The sequence below is a fragment of the Aspergillus pseudotamarii genome (assembly GCF_009193445.1).
Source record: "Aspergillus pseudotamarii strain CBS 117625 unplaced genomic scaffold BDV38scaffold_46, whole genome shotgun sequence".
Taxonomy (NCBI): Eukaryota; Fungi; Ascomycota; class Eurotiomycetes; order Eurotiales; family Aspergillaceae; genus Aspergillus; species Aspergillus pseudotamarii.
The window spans coordinates 82,341-98,277 of record NW_022475060.1 but is presented as its reverse complement, the minus strand read 5'-3'; the positions used below and the strand labels follow the sequence as shown (position 1 = coordinate 98,277).

The 15,937-nt window shown below is 46.4% G+C and overlaps 4 protein-coding genes and 1 non-coding gene across 5 annotated transcripts; 3 read left to right on the top strand and 2 right to left on the bottom strand.

Moving 5' to 3' along the window:
• The first annotated feature begins 68 nt into the window (after positions 1 to 68).
• On the top strand, positions 69 to 177 carry BDV38DRAFT_t170. The gene has a single exon. It is a non-coding gene; the product is annotated as a tRNA-Thr (tRNA).
• Positions 178 to 3,419: 3,242 nt separating this feature from the next.
• Positions 3,420 to 4,013, bottom strand: BDV38DRAFT_294804 (gamma-glutamylcyclotransferase family protein; the record flags this gene model as incomplete). Its single annotated transcript, XM_032062575.1, has 1 exon — positions 3,420 to 4,013. The coding sequence occupies one exon, from the start codon at positions 4,011 to 4,013 to the stop codon at positions 3,420 to 3,422; it is 594 nt and encodes a 197-aa protein (XP_031911202.1).
• A 4,478-nt stretch (positions 4,014 to 8,491) lies between these two features.
• On the top strand, positions 8,492 to 9,070 carry BDV38DRAFT_285148 (uncharacterized protein; the record flags this gene model as incomplete). The annotated part of the gene is made up of 1 exon (XM_032060426.1): positions 8,492 to 9,070. The coding sequence occupies one exon, from the start codon at positions 8,492 to 8,494 to the stop codon at positions 9,068 to 9,070; it is 579 nt and encodes a 192-aa protein (XP_031911201.1).
• Positions 9,071 to 11,305: 2,235 nt separating this feature from the next.
• Positions 11,306 to 13,652, bottom strand: BDV38DRAFT_272997 (4-coumarate-CoA ligase 1; the record flags this gene model as incomplete). The annotated part of the gene is made up of 6 exons (XM_032057599.1): positions 11,306 to 11,362; positions 11,697 to 11,774; positions 11,828 to 11,981; positions 12,042 to 12,145; positions 12,201 to 12,489; positions 12,556 to 13,652. 6 exons carry the CDS (start codon positions 13,650 to 13,652, stop codon positions 11,306 to 11,308), a joined length of 1,779 nt encoding a protein of 592 aa, XP_031911200.1.
• Positions 13,653 to 14,067: 415 nt separating this feature from the next.
• Positions 14,068 to 15,818, top strand: BDV38DRAFT_285146 (tetrahydrofolylpolyglutamate synthase; the record flags this gene model as incomplete). Its single annotated transcript, XM_032060425.1, has 3 exons — positions 14,068 to 14,184; positions 14,239 to 14,364; positions 14,427 to 15,818. 3 exons carry the CDS (start codon positions 14,068 to 14,070, stop codon positions 15,816 to 15,818), a joined length of 1,635 nt encoding a protein of 544 aa, XP_031911199.1.
• Positions 15,819 to 15,937: the final 119 nt, after the last annotated feature.

Genomic DNA, 15,937 nt, shown 5'->3' with positions numbered 1-15,937 from the left:
CGTTCCTGACTCTGGATCAGACAGAAAAATTATAGATATTAGATTTAAACACCGATATTCAACAAGTAGCCCTTATAGCTCAGTGGTACGAGCGCGTCACTCGTAAGTCTTGACGCATATAGAAGCTTTAAGCATTGAGGTATGACGAGGTCCGCGGTTCAATCCCGCGTGGGGGCATCATTTTTTGCATTTTGGGCGTGTGTCCCTTGGCGGGAAATTAGGGCTTGAATTTAGATAACTTATCTCGAGTTTAACTGACTTCTTTGGTTAATATAGACTTTAGACAGTATATATTATATATTCCAGTTATCCAAAATCATCGATAAATTCCTTGGCTCTGGAGGGTTTCTACTACTTAGACTACTGGCCTATATTAGCCCTGGCCTCTGCAGGGGTAAGTTTAGATATAAATTAAGATTAGATATTCGTAAGCTTCTTGGCAAGAAAGAAATCTATCCTAGGCAGGGCCTGGCAGTTCGTTGAATACCCAGTGAAAGCGTATGAAGCAGGCGAACATTAAGGCAAGATTCTGCCGATATACAGCTGATTTAGGCAGGCGGCGGCTTGCCTGCTGTATGGGTTATGGCCACATAGAAAGACTGGTCTTGCATCTCTTATGAGTAGTGTCGTTCTTGAGAAGTCACCGTGGGTGTCTCAAAGGGTGTGGATGGGTTGCATGCGCAGTGGTTGAGATGCCTGACATGGTATAATATATGGATCCTGGTGTTATCATAAGCCTTTGGTGATTTGGCAGTATACTAGACATCTAATTATCGTACAGATCGGAATGAATAGAACGTCTTGACTCTTGACATCTTTGGATCTCTGGACCGTTTATCATCAATAGAAAAAGTCTATGTGGGAAACTACAAAAGTATTGTAGACATCTGGACAACATGAACGGTATTTGGACTCTTTCGGATCTACTCGTAAAAGCTAGCCATGGTTAACTGTCTTGAGGATGAGAAATACCAGAAACAGAGTGGGTGAGAGATGGGTGTCATCTCTTCCTGAAGCGAAATAGTCGTTGCTCAACGTCTAAAGGTGCTGGTGGCGGATGAGGGAAAGCAAGTGTTAACCCAATGGACCGAGTTCATCTAAGTTTAAGGGGCAAGGCGACTATAATTTCCGCCTGCCAACCGCCTTCACATGTCTTCTAAGGAACCAAAATAATATCTTCAACTCAAAAACAAAGACATACAACAGGAGGGATTCGCTGGTGGTCACCCACCCAACTACTAACCTCCCGGCGTGTGGCTTAAGTACGGCTGAGCGGACGGGAAGCCCTGTTCTCCACACCCTATGGTCGTATGTACTAGCAGTAAGATTATAGGGAAATATATAGTGTTTATTCCTCTTGACTATTGATCAATATATATGGAATTTGCCAAGAAAATCTGAAGTTTATCATGGCCAGTTCTAACAGACAACTTATGTATTACTGTAATATCTAGCCAAGCGCATGTTAGGGAGGAAGCAATGCCTAAAATTTTAATTTCCAGATTCTATGAGAGTATGACCTATCGATCCTTTAGTCCCTCGAGGATTGAGGCTAGAGGTGCCGGAGAAGTTACCACAGGGATAACTGGCTCGTGGCAGCTAAGTGTTTATAGCGACATTGCTTTTCAATTATATGATGTCGGCTCTTCCTATTCTACCGAAGCAAAATTCGGGAGAGACTTTTGGTCTAAAGATTGAGAAATCAACTTTCCCCTATTCCCAAATGAGTAGGTTACCGCTATTAGATAAGGAGCTAACCCCGGCAGAAATCTATAACCCGGATCAGGTATACTGCTTGTCTGATCTCTCCAACGAGTCATTTGACAGATTAGGATTCAAGCTTTGCTTCCTTCTCAGTAAAGACTTAGTTACCATCTGTTGTTGTGGTCATGATACGTTCCAAGTCCTCTCAACACAATCTTTATTTATTACTCAATAATATGAAGAGCAATAACTTCACTACTACACCGTGAAAGATATATATTTCTATATAGTTCTGCGCTCGGTCACATAGTGTTACCCCTTAACATCTCCCATCCCCTGTCAACATAGCATCTTACTCGATGGGTTCTTCCTGTGGATTCATCGGTTGAGATCCCCAATAAAGGGTTCTTACGTTTACAAGGGACTTGTATAACAACGTAGGTTGGGTTTGTGGTCGAACCCGATACCCGGAGCGCCGGGTACCCCGCACCCGAAACCCAACCAGTTTGGCGGGTTCGGGTCCGGTTCAGCAATCCAATGCTTCGGTATGAAGAGCCGAGTCAGCTGACATCGAACAATCGAAAGCAACGTCGCTATGAATGCTTGGGTGCCACGAGGTAGTTATTTCTGTAGTAAACTACCCCGGCACCTCTAGCTTTGAACTTCGAGAGACTAAAGGATCGATAGGCCACACTTTCATAGAACCCGGACCCGCACTGCTTTAAGATTCATGTGTTACTTCCTTAACATGTGTTTGGCTAGACACTATGGCAATATACAAGTTTTGTCTATTAATAGATTTTGGATTTTCTTGACAGATTCCGTACTTATTGCTCAAAAATATCAGAAATAATCCGTATTATATAATCCCCAACTTTGGAAATAGTTAGCACATACGACCACAGGGTGTGGAGAACAGGGCTTCCCGTCCGCTCAGCCGTACTTAAGCCACACGCCGGGAGGTTAGTAGTTGGGTGGGTGACCACCAGCGAATCCCTCCTGTTGTATGTTTTCTTTTCTTTTCTTTTTTTTTTTAGATTCATTGGGTTTTTATATAGCTTTGCCGCCTTTTCTTTGCCCTGTTCACCCTCACCCTCCTTTCCCTAGAGCTCAGCCTCGTCACCCCAAACCTCATCCAATTCTGTCCGTGATTTAAACTAGATGACGGCTAAACCTTCCGCCACTTATTTAAACATTTCGGCTGTTCGCCGCCGAAGCGAACGTTGAGGCACTCGTGGCCAATTGACCAGTAACACACGCAACTCGAGGGGAAAAAAAAGTGATTGGCTGAGCCAGGATCGACCCCCAAGATCCCCATTTCTTGGAAAAGCATTTGCGGCGGCTAAGTGAGAGGTGGATGGGTGGCGCGAATATTGGTATTGCAAATCACAGGCTCCATAGGCCGGCGAGATCCCATCCATGGTCTATCAATCTGACGTACCAGAGACTAGGCTCAGTGCGTAACCCAAGGTTGTGACTGGTATTTATTATTTCATTTATCATCCCGCTTCCTTTCGCATTGTAGAAGCACACGTGATATTTCCATATAAGGAGACAAAGCACACGTAATGCAAGCAGACATCAGCAGTTGACGCCAAATAGACTCGAGGCGCAAAAGAAACGAGGCTAAGGAAGTTAACTAAAAATGTGGTCTCATAGTAACGTTGTATTTCTTAGTACTGGAACTCAAGATACAGGCCTTTTTCTGCCCGCGACTACTTAACCTCTGAGGGGTCCTTAGCTACTCTCTTCACCCTCCTTAGCCAAGTCCCCAGATCAAAGATGCCGTCACTCAAGTCTCTGACATCACCGACAAATTTGAAAACATAACCAAAATCATCCACCGGCTTATTCCCGTCCGTATAGTTGATGCGACACGGATCGGCCCGATAATTGTCCGTCTCATAGCTAGCAAGCCTCTCCCCATGCTCTTCTGTTTCGACATGATAGACAGCCCCATGAACTACCTTTTCTGGGGCATCTAGGAGAGCTGGATACTGGCCCCATAGCTTGCATTCATAGCCTGTAATGGTGGCGGGTCGAAGTTGTGGCTTGGTTTCTAAGCCAAGGACATCGCTGAGCATAGCGGGATCAGACAGGGTGCCGTAGAAGAAATAAGGGCCGGTGGGCGCAGCAAATGGATCTGTATGAGCTGGTGGCCTTTCAGGTTGAAAAAAATAGCCAGGAGGAGCAGACCTCAGCTTCAGGACGAACGGAGAGACTTTCGAGTTTGGATCTTCGGGCGGAGGAGGTGGAGGGGGAGGAGGGGCAGAGCCAGCGACTCCCTCATCTCCTTGGTTACCAGACATGTACATCTTCGGTTGACAGCCAACAGTGTGTTACAGGGCGGAGGGGAGAACCAGCTGAAGCATGAAAATTTGATAGAAGCTTCGGTCTTCCAACTCGGTGTATATGTTTCTATCGTTGCGCGGTGTGTGTATTATGTAACCGCTGCCAAAACCCCGACCTGCTGCGGGCGTCAACATGTATGGATATGGTGCGTTTCTTTAAATGCTGCCCTATGGATGCTTAAACAGGCGACATGAGAGCTATATATAGTACTATATATAGTACTATACTAGAAGACCAAGGCAATTTGCTGGTTGCAATGAGGAGGTTCTTGTATCCCCAACGTTTTTGCCAATCAGGTCGGCCCTTTCAACATTATTTCTTTATGTGCCATTGTGTGTGGAGCTTTGATGTTTGCCCTGGTGAATTTATCCAGCCTGGCGGGTATGGTGGTTGTCTCGCTGCTCTACGGGTTTTTTTTCAGGGGCTTTGGTCTCCTTGCCCCCAGACTAGTTCTATCTAATAAAGTTACAAGGTACCAAACTAAACCTATTAAAATAGATAGTAGATTAGGACTATTTTCTATTAATAGTATTTTAAGTAACTCTAGTTCGCTACCTATCTAAATAGACTTAGTTTAATATCTGAGACAGAACTAGATTAACTACCGGTTAACCACAGACAGTAGTAATATACTCTATAAAATATGTACAGTAGTAAGTACTATATCCTATATAAAGTAGTCGACCAGCCTAGATCGGATTATAGCTTGGTCTGTCAGCCTCAACCACAGGCAATCTTCTAGATCGACCTCGTATCATGAACAAGAATGCTTGTTTTCTCATTGGGGCTACTCCCCACAGCCCCCAAATATCGCCGACCTTGCCAACGAGCCCCTTGCTGATCAAACCCAGTTGGGATCCAATCAACACCACCTGGCGCCTGCTCAGGATGAAACGAGGAGAGAACGAACGAACTCGTATACATGTAACCGCATGCAGCAGTATTCCGGCTAGCGCTGACAAGCGACGATCTAGATACACTAGCACTATCTCAAATACCCATAAACCTTGCACCAAGGCCCTCTTTGAAAACTTCACGAACGATGTGACTTACATCATCATATACAACACAACCATACCGGACCCTCCTCGTAATAACCTGAGTATCTGTAGTGAATTTGCCAATGGCTTGATACAAACTATTCTCAATACGATTTTGATAAAATGATCAAAATCGATAGATAGTTTGTCCCGTCTGCATCCCCCAATCGGAGTCAGCCGCAGCAGGGCGTGACAATAGTCCTATCCAGATCCATCTGGATCAGTTAGGCCGTTTGGGGAGGGAATAAGATGGCTTAGTTAATCATGCAGCTGTAATTATAGTCTGGCCTTGTTCTAGAACTGGCATACCCGCTGTGCTAAACAAGGTATTGTATGCGGGTATTTTACCACCTGACGCGGAGATCTTAACCAGGAGAATCGATTCAAGAGCCTTAATCCGCTTAAGAAGAACAATATTTAGGTTACCTCTATCTAACCCAGTCCCAACGCCGTCTAGCGATGGAAGCCCTGCCAAGGGGCTAGCGGGGGGTTGACGATGGTTGGTATGAGCGGCGGCGGCCCTGATGCAGCAGCAGCATCTGCTCCATCCCCACTAGCCACACGAGGGATCAACAACAGGAGATGTCATGCTCACGATAGGAAGGTTGCTGTGGTCCATGTAGGACACGCCACCCCGGGGCCCGAGTAGCCTGGACGCCCGGTGCGACGGTTCCTTCCGTCTTCCGTGTCGTCCTCGATGCTAAACTCATCCTCTGGCCACCACCAGTATCAGAACAATCTCAATGGCCTGGGAACGCCGAATCTGATATCCATTGCTTCACCCCTCGACAACGCCTGTGTCATTCACCCTCGAGGACAATGTCTGGGAGCTCACACCGCTCTCCGACGTACCCTCCCTTCCCGAGACCGAGCCCTCGACACCCGCCGACTTACAGCTGTTTTCCGACTTCCTCACTAAATCTTACTTAGGGTAATTCTCAACCCTCCTGAACCTCCTGCAGAACATCCGTTGCCAACCCCAATGTCACCTGCACAATCTCATTCGCCAGCCACGCACCTTCTAGTCCATCACAACCAATAACGCCAATGCCATTCAGACGATCATGAGCATCTGGCAGTGCCCTTGCTTCCACGATATCTACAGGCTTATTACCATCTCCTAAGGGCCTTCGAGGCTCTGGGACACTATGCAGGAGCGGCGATCAAATCTATGGACCCAGAGTTCTCCCCGGGTTCCGCCGAGCTGTATTCTGATCCACAGCACGTGTTGTTCTCTGCCACAGTAATCGGTAGGTACACTGTCAGGGGCGCAGATCAGCACCAGATGGCAGTTCAACACGTGCTCGATGAGCTTCACCGGGTCAACGCCTCGTCACCATCCTCTCCCAGACTCCACTTGTCTCGGGAACAAGCACCTGTGCGTCCGTGTTTGGTCTAACCTGCCCATACCGGTGCTCTACACATGAACCAAATCCACACTGGGGGTTTCTACATTCACCAATATAATCCATTTCCATATAGCGACGAGTGGTGTTCTTGGAGGTAGCCTTTGTAATTCGATATAATAACCTTTCCAAATTGTATGCAAATTAAATATTATTGTCTCAAGCCCTTCAGCCAACATTCGGCTTGCCCTGGTGCTGCTTGATAGGCTGCATATCCTGGACCTAATCAAAGTAACCTAGACCAGTGATTACAGTCATATCTTTAGGACCCTGTGGTAGCTTCCTCATTATATTGATAAAATTATAGGGGAAGCCAGTATCGAGTCTATAGCCAGTTTCGATCTCTATAATATCTCTTATATTCAGTTGTAGGGCAAGAGCTTCAATATATATCTTGAGATTGGAATTGCGGCGACCACGAATAATAGGGTATATATAGGGGTCCTGACAAAATAGAAACCTATTGAAACAAAGTAAAGAGAGGGCAAAAATAAGAAAGTATAAGAAAGTGTAAGAAAAGCAATTATAACTTACTTTGTGTATGGTATATACTATCGCAACACTGGTAATTGGTACACCGAGGTGAGTTGCTGTGTTGTTCAGTATCTGCTAGACCTCGGTCTTACGGTCAGTATTGATAAAGGGTATAAAACACTCATCTACCTTGGGGTAGTATTGGGGGCTGGATATAACCATTAGTCATAATATCTTAAGACTGAATCCCCATACATACCCTCATCGAGATATATCAGGATAATATCGCACTTCGAGTAGCAGACATACACACCGAATCGGCCCTGGTTAATATAGAACTGACAGAGGCCGTGTTAGCGGGCGTAGGCATTAAATCTAATAAAGGGGGGGGGTCACTGATGCCCAAGTAGAGTACTTTCCTCTGATAGACAAGTGTGTTGAGCGACTGCATCCATTCAGAGATACCAGTAGTCCCAGCTATGAACGAGACACTGCACACTCCTATTTAGCAGGACACCATAGAAAGGAATTAGGCTGAGAAAGATAGACCAGATCGATATAGCTGGGTTCGCAGTTATATTAGACTTGTATTAATAGGAAGACACCGAATATTACTGCCAGTACTGTCAAAGCTACTCTACTAGATAGGACAACTGGCTATATATCCTAGAATATACTTATGACCAAGACAATACTATTGTAGTGGCCAGATGTCTCTATTCTCTAGCCAATTTAACCCTTACTGTAATTGTTCTAGTAGATATTGGCTGTGCTAATAAAACTTATACTTAACTTGTAGAAGTTAGTAAAGAGCTCAGAAATACTCTTCTTAGTAAATTTACTAAACTGAGTGCTCAAAGTGTTCCGGATATCTGTTCCTTATATAGAAAAGTCTCTTTCAATACAGGAATCAGAGAAATGAATCATGATAGGGAAATAAAAAAGAAGACAAAAAAAAAAAGGTAACAAGACAAAAAGGTCAGACATACTCATCCCGCGCTGTTAGATTAATCCAAGGAGATAGAATAGATTGTATAGTGACAAAGCCTATACCCTTGCTACATGGAAGCCCGAGATAATTACTTGTCGTACTAGGCTCAGTGACTATCTGCTTATAGCAGCGGGGCCAGCAGTCAATCAAATCTCGGTTTTACAGAGGTACTTCATCATACAGTAAAAAGTGTTAACACTGTTTCGAACATTGTTGCCTCCTTAGGGGGTCTAATTTCGTTATTAGTAAATAGGTTAAGGATCGCTCATTTAGTGAATAAAATAGAGCACTACGTGCTGTGTAAGCGAGTCGCCCCATAGGGATCAACACGATCTATCGAACTCTGATCGTTAGCTCTTCGAGCACAGTCAGTGAATTAAACATAGAAAAATGTATACATTGGAAGGTTTCTGGCAATCATACTTGCTCACTCTAAATTACTCAAATATCTTGAACAACTCCCCAAGCTCTCATTTACTACCTATACACCCTCCTTTCTACCACCAAATTATTGTTACATCAATATGAAGAGTCTCCTTGCTCTTGGTGCTCTGGCAGCCCTTTTCCAGTCTACCTCATGTCTCGAAGCGGGAACTTATACGATCAGACCTGGTGGTGGGGTCAGTTCAAGGGCTCTGACCGACACGGGTGATATTAACGCCCCTCTGAAATTTGATATCCCCAGGCCGCTGGCTGAAATCCCCAACTGGCTGGGAAATTCTCTCTCGGACGTGGTCTCGGATGTGGTCTCGGACGTGGTCCCTGACGTGATCGACAAATCGGTTCAGAGATGGTTCTTTGTGCATAAGTACGATGGTGACAAGTATGCAATGGAGGCCTATCCCGATCTGTTTTTCATCACGAGCAGTCTAGGCTACAACATCAGTTGTGGGAATCAGGCGGGCTCTCCTTGTGTTACCGGTGACCAACCTCAAGAAGCCTACTCTGTCAGAAACACTAGTTACGGTACATATCAGATCGTTGGGGAGGAGTCCGGTTATTTCCTACGCACGCTTGGCGATGATGGACTGCAACGTGCCGCAGGGGACGGTAGCATTGAAGAGGAATTCTTCCTTGACATGGAGCCAAAGCCAGCCTACTAGTATGCCACCGCGACGATATTACCTGAGGAATCCATCCTGTGTAACGAGCTAATTGGTCTATTTAGGGAAGAGATATTGCACCCTATCCCCAGTGGGAGTAATTCGGCCCAGATCTTGCAACACCCTAATCTGGTATAGCCTACCATTTACCAACCGCCTACTGCTATAGGCAGTTTCTGCCCATGGAAAATCTGTACATTAATAGTCATTGGCTCTTCCTGAGGCGGTGGCAATGGTGCACGGGCCACTATCGCAATACCTTTCGATCCGTCCGTCTCTCTCCGATAGGACTAGAGATTCGATTCGTATGGTGGAGTGTGCAGTGAATGTGGACGTATTCAAAACGTCAGTTCTGTATTGAGGGCTTTTGCGTTTCGGTCTTTTCTGTTAACTCCCACTAATAATAATAGCTGCTTGATCTTATCTGCATGAGCATCCTTGCTTCCAATCCTTTTAATCTACAATAAATTAGTAGACTTCATGACCTTGCAAAGCCGGAGTATTGATACATGAGAGGGATGACTGCTTCATGAAGTTTTCTTAGTAGGAATGCTGGTGAAAGCCTAGGACTCACATAATTGACAACTCCTGCCTCGCAAAGTGCCATTTTTCTCTGCTATTGGATCCCCCAAGAAACAAAGAAAACATAAAGAGTATATAGGTATAGATCTGCGTGAATCCTTCATTCCTTGGCTTGCATACAGGCTGAAGATATTGAAAGCGGACTTGTCTACGGCGTTCGCGCCGCATGGCTCAGCTGAAAACGCCGATCAGTGGAGCCACATTGACACTGCACTGTACATGGATACATCTGGACGGTGGACCTTGAGAACCCTGAGATTCAACTACAGTATAAATTCCCCGTTGATAAAATTTATCTGGTTCTAGCTTCTGGTAATTAGACACATGATTATCATCTTTCCATTTATATATATATATATATTTTTTTTTTTTTCCGTGGGCCAGTTCAGCTGGGTAAACTCACCTCGTATCCTAGAGCCCAATATGTGTTGAGCTGAAATGTGGATCGATGTGGAGAAATTATAACTTTATGACGAGTTTTGAGTTATAATTAACAATTGGAAATGGACTCGCTCGAGTTCAAGTTGACTTGGGACTCCACTCGTTGAATAGAAATAGGAGTAATGGTAGAGTGCGAAAAGATGGGGTTGTTGCATATCATTCCCTTCTTCAAATCTTTTCTAGCTAATCTATCCTATTAGTCACCTGGCTCAGCATCAGGATATCTCTTGCTGGAAGGATTTGATCCCATCACAAGTCTCGGGAACTCAAGCAAAAGATTGAGGTATAGATCGTGTTTGAAGGGTACAACCCTAACAATATGACCATAGATTTTAGGCCAGTACCAAATTTATACACTCTAGTCATAGCAATAATCAATGATGATATTTCCCGCAACTTATGCTACTAGGGCGCTTACTCAATAATAGGTGAGATACGAATGAAATATACTCAGTGATCCCATCATTACATTCCCCAGGACTGGGGGTTATATTTTCTTTCACATAATATGGTTGTCCCGCTCACAGGGCATAGAAATATCAGGGTGAGATCAACTTTGACCATAATCTTGACGTCACGGTTCAATACTTCGCAATGTCTTTCTTCCTCAGGTAAGAGCTCCCCTCGCCTCAGCCAACAATGCCCTGGCACGAAGTGGAACCATGGCAGCCTCATCGTTCGAACTTGCTCTGACCGGTCTTTACCTGCCAACCACATACATTAATTTTGAAGACCTGTAGGCACGTCTTGCGTCGACGTCAGGTGAAGTGGGCCAATACCTTGCACCCAAGCAGGTTGTTCAGCGGGACTTCAACTTTATCGAGAGAAACCATGGTGGAGTCGGGATGCCGTTAGATTGTCCTACTTTCCTGATATCAAGATGTTGATCATCAAGGTTCCATCAAGGGAGCACGAGAAGGCTCACGTCACCATAGGCAGCCGCTTGACACGCAAGGGCTTTATGATGGGTGTGGGGTCCTCAGTTTCTGGCCTTAGTGCCACGAAATACATCAGGCCAATGGCTAGCACCAAGGACAGTGATTCGGCCTGGATAAATGATCTACTGAGACCTGGGGTTGTCCGTTGTCAGTCATTGAAGCCTTGGAATCAATACGCCGCGTGGTGGATTGCCAACTCGAGTGGCTAGGTGAATATTGTATTGCTGATCAAGGTTGTAAGGAATAGCCGAAGGATCGAAGTCGAAAATACGTTTCAATGCAGGTGATAACCCTGCCAACTCGTTCGCGACCTGGCACAGAATACAAGCCACTGAAGGTCGCCACAATCAAAATTAACCCAGAGGGTTTAACCTCCCCACGGTTCAGGGCCTCTTTACGGCTTGAGTTCGGGAAGGTTATTGGTCGCGCCCCGAACCCTCCGTTAGAACAAGATATCGCGTTTACATCGAATGGGCCAGATATGTGTTCGTCTAGCCTTAGAACTATGGCAAGCCATTGCTAGAATTGCACACGGGTCGGATCTCTGGTAGGCCAACCCGGACCTAATCCAAAATCCGCTAAGTTCAAGCCTCCCCAATCCGCGGGTTCCCAGATTCAACCCCTTTCCGAATCGACGAAGAGATTATTGGAAAATGGCCGCAAACTCCGTGGTAGTGACCCTTGGATCCCCCAAGTTCCTTTTTGGCCAACTCTCGCAGCTCTGCACGTAGGATTTTACCATTCTATCTCTTGTTAGTTTCATTTGGTGCGGATGGAAAGAAGGTAGGTTACTCACTACATTCCGTGGAATTCTAGGAATGAATGAAACACCCCCGGAGAGATACTTATACGGGGCTACTTTGTCGACCATGAACTGGTGGATATCGGTGGAGGATAGGACAGAGTGGGTAGTAGTCTCAATATAGGCTCGGGGTCCTTCATCTTGGTTTCTATGCTTGCATGTTAGAAAAGAACACCCTGAAAAGAAGAAGCAAGCAAGATCATTTTACACAGCGACCCCTATAATCCCAACATCGACAATTTCCGGATGTCGGAGCAGAACTGCTTCCAGTTCCGTCGGTGCAACATGGTTGCCATTTACTTTAATTAGATCCTATGCGAACTGTCAGTTTAAGTTTTATATCTGCTTGGGATCATGATGCGATTACCTTTTTACGATCCACGATATACCACTGTCCCCCTTCATCAACATATCCTACATCCCCTGTTTGAAACCACCCATCAGCCCCATGTGCGTCCTGAGTGGCCTCGGCATTTTCATAATACCCAACGCTGCAGCTTGGGGCACGGATCCAGATATCGCCAATGGTACTTCGATGAACAATCTGGCTAGGATTACTGGTGTTGGTCACCTTGCCCTCATAGTTGGCATGTAGTTCTCCCACGGAGTGGGATGTTGAAGAACAGTTCATATCGTGACCGGTGATCAACCCGAGCCTAGTGAGTGGCATAATTCATTAGCTTTATACTTATCAAGTTTGTGTCTTGATTATATATGCGTACTCAGTCAAACCCCATACTCGGGTGACGCGGTCGATCCCTAGGTCCTCCAGAATTGTTTTGGTTGATTCCGGCATTGGCGCAGCGCACGCTTCCACCCTTTTTAAAGAGCCCAAACTGCCCATGAGGCTCTTCAGATGAGGGATCTTTGCGATTTCAGTAAGTATTGAGCTTCGGACGATCGCATCGGTGATGTTGAATCTCTCCACAGCATGCAATATGTTTTTCGAATTGGGCTGACACAACAAATATAGTGGGACACCAAGCTTGGGAAATATGACACTATAGGATCGTTGGCCAAGAATATGGTGCATTCCAAGTGCGCCCAAGACACGGATTAGAGCAGGATTCTCGGTATCTTGAGCGGCCTGTTGCCAGTCGGGATGGCGAGAAACTCGCTGCATATAACTGATGGCAGCTGAAATGTAGTTACAGTGCGAGATTTCCACACCTTTCGGCTTTCCAGTGGTACCCGAGGTGAACATGATCACAATTGTGCTGTGGTACTCTTGAGGAGATTGGATATCTGGATATTCCCAATCATTCTCGGCGGGAGACCCTACCATGTCCTGCCAGTGGGGGATTCCCAAGTAAGGTTCACCTGTAGCATCGAGGATATTATCGTCAAAGATGAAGATAGCGTGCCGAGCTAGAGCCAGAGAGGAGGTTGTTCTGGCAGCTCGCAGTAGAGCATCAGCGTGTACCCGCTGTGTCAGGATGACCGAGGGCTTTGCAACGATGAGTAAATTCTCCAACTCTCGGTCACCATAACCAGGTTGACCGGGCACAAAAATGCACCCAGCCATAATCGTTCCCATTAAGAGAGCCGCATAGCTTACACAATTGCCCGAAAGACACAAAACTCGATCCTTAGGTTGCCCTCTCAGCCGTTGAAGACCCACAGCTATACGAACAGATAGACTGCGGTATTCGGCTAAAGATAGGGATCGATCTTCGGGGCGAGCAGTGTCAATGATCAACTTCTTTTGGTTGGGCATCTCATCCTGAGGAGAACCGAACACAAAACGTGGTAAAGAGCAACGGGGGACTGAAGCTTGCCACCTCGATTTCACGTACGACGATATCTTTGGGGTCTGCATCGTGAATAAAATAGCCGAGGAGCTACTAACTACCTAAGCTCTTCCACTAAGCACAGGGATATGTGGCGCTTATAATTAAATCCTTTGAAGCCGGAAGAAATTGAAAGTTTGCGCACATGCCGCATCTTTACCCCAGGGAAACTATATAATGTATCCTAGGTAAACATCTGTACGGTACTGTACGGTACATATTACGATGGAGCGGGGGTCAGTCAAACTGATACGAATCTGCAGGGTCTTTGGCAGCGGGGAAAGAGTGTCACGGGGTATGTATCTAGGTCAAGCCGACTTGGAGAATGGCGTTTTCAGATTGATCGACGGTGGTGACGACGCCATACGATATGACTGCATCGTCGATCGAAAAGAGGGGTTCGTCCCTTCTTCTCCCTTGCGCAACTTGCAACTTATTTTCAAAATGTCTGACTTTCCCACATTGTCAAGCCCTGAACCCCCAATCGCCATCTTCGGTAAACCCGCGCCTGTCAAGATGGGAGAATGGGACAAAACACCGCCATCCAGCCAATTCTATCAGGTGGGGGTCCCAATCCGCTTTGACTCAGTTAAGTGTTGGCTAACAGATGACCAGGATGCACTTCATCGACTGAACCATCTACAGACTAATTTCGAATCAAAACAACAGATAACTGCACTGAAAGATCGGAGTGTGCTCCTAGAGCGGATGATGAGCTGGTGCAATGAGATTGGGTATCAGGTGAGAGCGTGCATCGCCCTGATTACGGAATGGGAGATGTTAAAGAAGGGACAACGGAATAGCCAGCCGACTTTGACACGTTGAATGCCATCCATATCGCCGGTTCCAAAGGCAAAGGGTCCACGGCAGCCTTTGTCTTCTCGATTTTGGCGGAATTCTTGACCGATGAGGGCAGTTCGGCTGACGAAACACCCGCCACACTAAGAAAGATCGGTCTCTATACCTCGCCGCATCTGCGCAGCGTGCGGGAAAGGATCAGAATTCAAGCGCCGCAAAGTAGAAGCTTTGAAGAGACACCTCTTGACGAGACCAAATTTTCCCATTACGTGTCGGAAATATGGACCCGTCTGGGGATGGACAACCGATCACCCTCCCAGAGTCCACCATTTGCCAAATTCCTCACACTGGTGGGCTTCCATGCATTTATCCAGGAAGGAGTCGATACCGCGGTGGTTGAGACCTGCATCGGAGGACGGTTTGACTCCACCAATGTTCTCCGCCAGCCCAGCGTCTGCGCTATCACCAGTCTGGGACTTGAACATACCGATATACTAGGCTCTACCATCGAGGAGATTGCATGGGCCAAGGGAGGCATCATGAAACCAGGCGTACCAGTTTTCACTGTACCACAAGAACCTAAAGCCTTGGCTACTCTGCAGGAACTGGCAACGAAAGAAAATGTAGATCTGCGAGTAGTCACAGCACACCCGGACTTAGAACACATTGATCTCGGCCTCGCGGGAGACTTTCAGCGGATCAATGCTAGTCTGGCTGTGGCTGTAGCTGCGGAGTATCTTTCTCGACGGGGATATAAGAATATGCCAGATATTGAAACGTTGGGGCTGTCTCCGCTGCCGGATAAATTCCGCCGAGGCCTTGAACGGGCGCAATGGCCGGGACGTTGTGAGACACGCGACCATCTCGGGAGCCGATGGTTGCTCGATGGGGCGCATACCATGGAAAGTATCGAGCTTTTGAGTGCCTGGGCAGCTAAAAGGATGGTGGAGCCAAACGCTCGGAGGGTGCTAATCTTCAACCAGCAAACTAAAGATGCGACTGCGCTGCTTCGCCATCTACGACAAACCACAACTTCGGCAATGGCCCAATGGCTCAACCCTGACGAAGCGGTCTTTCACCAGGTGATTTTCTGTACCAATCTCCCATGGGAACGGTATGACGTCCCGGATGCTGAAAGGGTCTCCATGACATATTCAGGACGCTCGGTGGAGGATCTCGAGGTGCAGCATACATTAGCGGCTCAGTGGACCCAGATCAGCGGCGGACATTCAGCGGCGACTGTGGTGCGAACAGTAGAAGAGGCCATTCGATGTGCAGCTGATAGTGGTGCTGCCAGCTTTTGTAGAGATCGAGAGCATATCAACGCGGTGGTTTTGATAACTGGCAGTCTTCATCTGGTGGGAAGTGCCCTGGAGGTGTTAGATACAATAACATGAATATTTTTGATATCAACGCCAAGAAAAAGTCGTCGTCATTATTGGGTAGGTCAGAAAGAAAGAGGTACCAGTGATACGAGTCCTAAATTCTTGGCCATTTTAAGGATCGTAGTGGAGAA